Below are 6,896 nucleotides of genomic sequence, written 5' to 3' on the forward strand. Positions count from 1 at the left end.
ATGACTTGTGATCAGAATGTGTAAAAGTCAAAACATGATCAAATTTATGGGGGGTTTTTTTCACTCTGGATACGCTTTTATGCTCGCCGGGGAAATATTTCATAGGGCGTCCGCCATTGTTCCAATAGTTTAGAGCCAGTGTTACTAAGTTACCATGCGTCATTAGGAAGGAAGTGACGTTACGACTATTGAATCCTATTCCTTTATCAATGTGTCAAAATACTCACTAACTGGGCCCGACTTATTTCTTATTTGTGTGTTTGACATGGGTATCTAAGGGTATCTAAGGCATTTTCATACATGAAATAAGTAGTCAAGGGGACCAAAGGGAGTAAAAGGCAAGACATATTCTGATTGGTTAATACTTAGTAATGAGCGAACCATCAATTACATCTCAAAGCGCATAATGAGCAAGAGGATTCTGACAGACTTGACAACCCCTAATCGATCAGCGCCTTGACTTTGGTGGGGGTCTTCTTCTTCTTCAAGTACCAAGTCTGTGCCAGACATCGGTGATCATGATACGCCATTCATCTCTCTGATCAGATAACCTCAGAAAACTAATATTACTCTTCTCTTTCTTTGTCACCCAGCTGTTCAAACTATTCAAATATGTTTTTCTTGGTCTACCTTTACTCTTTTTACCTTCTATCTTTCCTGTGAGAGCAAGATGTTCAATACATTTATGTCGATTTAGGTGTCCTAAAAATTGCATTTGTCTTTTTCTTATTGTACGAATTAATAGCCTTTTAGTTTCAGCTTGCTCTAATACTTCTTCATTAGTTTTCTTCTCTGTCCATGAGATTCTTAAAATCCTTCTAAGAAACCACATTTCTGCTGCCTCCAGTTTCTTTCTAATGTCTTCTGTAATTGTCCAGCTTTCGCAGCCATATAATAATACTGACCATACGTAGGCCTTCAAAACCCTATGTTTTGTTGGGGGTACTTGAGGCATATCAGGCACTGGAGCACCCCGGATGTCGAGCCGATACGCGGGTGCCATGAACGGCCCTGTCTGATATATGATGGAATGGAGATCCAACCGTAACCTTTGTAAATTTATAACTTGACACTGACCAAAAAATGATGTCAGAATAAAACAAATTGTGAGTTGTATTCAATGATTCAACCAATGGGATCACTTGTTTCCTTGAACACTACTATACTATAAACAACTCATTAGGCGTTGCACAAAACTGGAAAATTACTCCAAAATACAAGACCTCAGTCAGGCTATAGATGCTGTACGCCTGGCTAAGAAGCTCACAACATTGCCAGCCAGACCTCAAACGGACCAAGACACAAAACTATGTATAAATGTTTATAGTCTGATTGGTACAGTTTACTGAGAACTACTCATAAAAATCGATGGCAAAAAAAAACAAAAAACAATAACAAAGACGTGAGTGGCGTCCGCTGTGTTCTATCTAAGTTAAGAATGCTACAGTAGAACCCTCCGTACTAAAACCCGGAAAATAAAAAAAATAAACATAAAAATAAAAAAACCCAAAAAGTTTATTTTCATCATAAATACAAATCGGTGATGGTGTTTGTGTAGGGATGTTTGTATTTGTGTTCGTATCTTTGTGTATGTACGAGTTCGCGGGAGTTGAGTATCCGTAAACGTGTAAGTAGTAGTAGTAGTAGTAGTAGTAGTAGTAGTAGTAGTAGTAGTAGTAGTAGTAGTAGTAGTAGTAGTTATATAGTATAGTAGTAGAGTAGTAGTAGTGTAGTAGTAAGTAGTAGTAGATAGTAATAGTATAGTAGTAGTATAGTAGTAAGTAGTAGTAGTAGTAGTAGTAGTATAGTAGAGTAGTAAGTAGTAGTAGTATAGTGTAGTAGTAGGTAGTAGTAGTAGTAGTAGTTAGTATGTAGTAGTAGTATAGTAGTAGTAGTAGTTAGTAGTAGTAAGTAGTAGTAGTAGTAGTAGTAGTAGAGTAGTTAGTAGTAGTAGTATGTAGTAGTAGTAGTAGTAGTAGTAGTAGTATAGTAGTAGTAGTAGTAGTAGTAGTAGTATATAGTAGTAGTAGTAGTAGTAGTAGTAGTAGTAGTAGTAGTAGTAGTAGTAGTAGTAGTAGTAGTAGTAGTAGTAGTAGTAAGTAGTAGTAGTAGTAGTAGTAGTAAGTTAGTAGTAGTAGTAGAAGTAAGTTAGTATAGTAGTTAGTAGTAGTAGTAGTAGTTAGTAGAAAGTAGTAGTAGTAGTAGTAGTAGTAGTAGTAGTAGTAGTAGTAGTATAGTATGTAGTAGTAGTAGTATAGTATAGTAGTATAGTAGTAAGTAGTAGTAGAAGTTGTAGTATGTAGTAGTAAGTAGTAGTAGGTAAAGTAGTAGTAGTAGTAGTAGTAGTAGTAGTAGTAGTAGTAGTAGTAGTAGTAGTATAGTAGTAGTAGTAGTAGTAGTAGTATAGTAGTAGTTAGTAGTAGTAGTATTAGTAGTAGTAGTAGTTAGTATAGTAGTAGTAGTAGTAGTAGTATGTAGTAGTAGTAGTGTAGTAGTAAGTAGTAGTAGTAGTAGTAGTAGTAGTAGTAGTAGTAGTTAGTAGTAGTAGTAGTAGTATAGTAGTAGTAGTAGTAGTAGTAGTAGTAGTAGTAGTAGTAGTAGGTAGTAGTAGTAGTAGTAGTAGTAGTAGTGTAGTAGTAGTAGTAGTAGTAGTAGTAGTAGTATAGTATAGTAGTAGTAGTAGTAGTAGTAGTAGTAGTAGTAGTAGTATAGTAGTAGTAGTAGTAGTAGTAGTAGTAGTAGTAGTAGTAGTAGTAGTAGTAGTGGTAGTAGTAGTAGTAGTAGTAGTAGTAGTAGTAGTAGTAGTAGTAATAGAGCACACTATCAGTGTACTTAAATTGATATCACCTAAAAGTCTCATCCAGACACAAGCACAGGTCCCCACTAAGAGGAATACACTCAAATGTCTACAAATCATATATAATACATAAATAAAACATAATAGAGTGCATAGAGATGATTTACAAGGAAAAAAATATCATCTCCCAAAACTAACTATACATTTGACTGTTTCCCTCCCAGCCAAGGTATCCGGCCAGGACCAGGACAAAACCAAGTAATCTCATTGCAAGACAATGACAGAAAGCATGTTGGAAAACAGACATAGGGGGATAGAAGACATAGTATGTACCTCCCTACCCGCTATGGGAGGTCAGGATCCCCATCCAGTGAGACACGAGATCTCAAAACATTGGTGACCTCAAACTGGAGAGACGTCCTGTAACCTCTAACTAAAATAAATATAATATGGGTCATGTTGAAAGCATTTTATAGACACGAGAACTCAAAACATTGGTGACCTCAAAAATGGAACTGATGATATTTTTATTGAGTGTTTTGGTGTGTTATAATATGTATGTGTTTCCATGCAGGCTCATGTTCGCTTGTTTCTGTGGTTGTGGTTTTGTAGTTTGTTGTCATGTATGCTGTCCCTGGTTATTTACAATTCTGGTTAATTGAGAGATTCAATATAATAAGATGAACATAATTATTCCAGTGAGTTGAAAGATGGGATGTCAATCATCGAATGTTCAGACAGCCTGGTTGGAATCATTCGGAAACCGTTGCTGTGGATAGATAAAAGGATGACGTCATTGTCGTAGGCAATCATCGTTGATATTTCTGAATATCAAGATTTTGTTTTGCTTTTCTTGATCAAGGTTAATTTCAATACACCTGAGCAACCTCTAACAAAATTCGTCTGTGTGTGTGTGTGTTTGTGTGAGAATGCGTGTGTATCCTCAGTGTTACTTGTCCTCAAGCACCAGAAAGTCCTGGCATTATTCGACATACAAACTTAGAGCCATTTGCATTATCCATCCATACATTCTTACAACCATTCACGCTATTCGTCCCTACGTGATTACAACTATTTGCGATATTCGCTCTCGTAGGGAGAAACCAGTTGCGTTATTTGTCTCAACGTAGGAATAGTCACTTTTTGACCCTTAATATCCATTGAAAAACAGGATTGTTGGACACGTCTTTGGCAATTGTAAACAGTACAACCCGCTTTACAACAACATCGACGGAATCGGCAATGTTATGTCGTTATAACAGAATATTGCCTTGTATAATAAATACATAAGAAAACAGAAAGTCAGGGTAAAATGCAAGGCGATGCGTGGCAACGATTGGCAGCCAATTGTGAGTTTTTGGTGGCCTTCAAACGAGCTGTATTAGAGGTTGGGAGTTTTTGGAATGGTTAGATGAATAAAATAAAATAAATAAAATTGAGCTTTATATAGCGCAATATCCAATAAATGTGCTCAAAGCGCTTTACAATGGGTCCCTGGTCAACAGCAACATTTTAACGTGTAGGACGGGCCATGACGCCTGTTAGGCGATATTACAATTTTTTCGGACAAAGACAATGCTGTTAACGGCCAGGTACTCATTTACACCTGAGTACAGTGAGAGAATGTGAGTAAAGAGCCTTTTCCAAGGACTCAACTATGCACCGAGCCAAGACTCGAACCCAGGACCTTCCAATCCGAAAGCAAGTGTCATACCACTAGACCACAAAGCCGCACTATTACTACTACTCCTACTACTACTACTATTCCCACTCCTACTACTACTACTACTACTACTACTACTACTACTACTACTACTACTACTAATACTACTACTACTACTACCACTACTACTACTACTACTACTACTACTACTTATACTACTACTACTGCTGCTGCTGCTGCTGCTGCTACGACTACTACTACTACTAGTAGTACTGCTGCTGCTGCTGCTGCTGCTGCTGCTACTGCTACTGCTACTGCTGCTACTACTACTACTACTACTACTACTACTACTACTACTACTACAATAATCGCAAAGTAAAACATATTCTTTAATACCGTACCTTTCATCTCACAGATATATCCCTTTTTATCTGTACAGGCATTTGGTGCCCATTTCCAACCCGAAGCTTTGACCGTGCTAACGCATTCATCCTTAGCAGATGCGGCTGCTGGTTTCTTTGCAAACATACTGAGGTCCTGCAACAATGTTGAGAAATGGAATCAAACGGATCAAATCGGTATCCTCTTAATAAGTTTATAATATAGCGCATATCCACAAAACGTGATAAAAGCGTTTTACAAGGGGTCACTTGCCAAACAGCAACATTTAAAATGAAGGATGATATTTGACGCGCCTGTTAGGCGATATTACAATCATTTCGGACAGACAACAATGTTAGATCCAGGTATTCATTTTACACCTGAGTACGGTGAGAGAATGGGAGTAGAGATCCTTTCAACGATGCGCCGAGCGAGGCTCGAACCCAGGACCTTACGATCCGAGAATGATTGTCATAGGTACACTGAAGTCAATCTTTTACTTTTATTTCAAACGGTTTTATTGTAGGCAATTTGCGTAGAGAAACAAATATTAATTCAAATTTTGGAATAAATCAACAAGAACAAAGTCAATAAGATAAATTCCACTATACCTATGTAGATAAACATAATATATACAATAAATAAGATTAATTCCACTATACCTATGTAGATAAACATAATATATACAATAAATAAGATTAATTCCACTATACCTATGTAGATAAACATAATATATACAATAAATAAGATTAATTCCACTATACCTATGTAGATAAACATAATATATACAATAAATAAGATAAATTCCACTATACCTATATAGATAAACATAATATATACAATAAATAAGATTAATTCCACTATACCTATGTAGATAAACATAATATTATACAATAAATAAGATTAATTCCACTATACCTATATAGATAAACATAATATATACAATAAATAACATTAATTCCACTACCATTGAAAAAAAAACAAAGAGAAAGAGAAAAAAAAAATGAAAATCGCTCACACAGCAAAGATACGAAACAAGCCGTGAATGAATCACATTGAAAGGGAGCAGCAACTCATTAAATAAAACAATAATTGGGCACTTTTTAGCAAACAACAAGAACACGAACAACAATCAATCAAATTTTCTGTTCACACATGTGTCTTTGGGCGACATGTACATAATATATATGCAGGTCTGACATCCGAACGCATTACGGGCCTAGTTTTACATTTTACATTGTTGTAATGTAAAAACAAACTTTGCCAAACATTTCATCAACATGATATCATCGGTACAAAAACTGTGTAAGCGGCTTTGTAGTCTTGTGGTTTGACACTCGCTTTCGGATCGGAATGTCCTGGGTTTGTGCCTCGCTCACTGTACGCATGTGTAAAATGAGTACCTCGCCGTTAACAGTGGTGTCTCTGTCCGAAAAAAAGTTGAAATATTATCACCTAACAGGTGCCATGCCACGTCCTACATGTTAAGTGTTGCTGTTGGCCAGGGACCCCTTGTAAAGCGCTTTGAGTACGTTGAGTGGATGTTGTGCTATATAAAATCACAAATTTGTTTGTTTGGTCTTATAATATATTATGGAGAAGGAAGATGACAACAATAAGTCTTACAATCTTTTCCACTTTGTCCACTAAAAACTTGAAATCTTTTTCTGTTTTTTTCCTCGTCGCTCCTATCCAGAAATCAATAGATTTAGAGTCTGTAAAAAACACATTAAAAATATTAAACAAATGTAAACACAGACCTAAACTCGTTAGTTGTAGAGTGTTAAAATAGCACATAAAAACATCAAACACATTATATTAATATAAAATTATAATATATGCCGATCTAAACTCATCAGTTGATAAAATATCACATAAAAGAAGATTAAACACATATTAATATATTATAATATATGCCGATCTAAACTCATCAGTTGTTAAAATAGCACATAAAAAGATTAAACACATGTATACATGCAGACCTAAACTTGTCAGCTGTTAGAATAACACATATAAAGATTAAACACATGTATATATGATGCAGACCTAAGCTTA

The 6,896-nt window shown here is 35.8% G+C and overlaps 1 protein-coding gene across 1 annotated transcript in view; it reads right to left on the reverse strand.

Annotated features, from left to right (window-relative positions):
- Positions 1-1,497: 1,497 nt before the first annotated feature.
- Positions 1,498-6,896, reverse strand: part of LOC144959066 (uncharacterized) — a 19,215-nt gene continuing 13,816 nt past the window's right edge. Inside the window, exons 6-8 of the mRNA XM_078891435.1 lie at positions 6,468-6,556; positions 4,862-4,997; positions 1,498-3,566 (exon numbers count right to left, since the gene is read on the reverse strand). Coding sequence (XP_078747561.1) covers positions 3,550-3,566; positions 4,862-4,997; positions 6,468-6,556 — 242 coding nt within the window. The 3' untranslated portion in view covers positions 1,498-3,549. The remainder of the gene's footprint in view (positions 3,567-4,861; positions 4,998-6,467; positions 6,557-6,896) is intronic.

This window comes from Berghia stephanieae, chromosome 13 (assembly GCF_034508935.2).
Source record: "Berghia stephanieae isolate SIO BIC M18660-M18661 chromosome 13, UCSD_Bste_1.3, whole genome shotgun sequence".
Taxonomy (NCBI): Eukaryota; Metazoa; Mollusca; class Gastropoda; order Nudibranchia; family Aeolidiidae; genus Berghia; species Berghia stephanieae.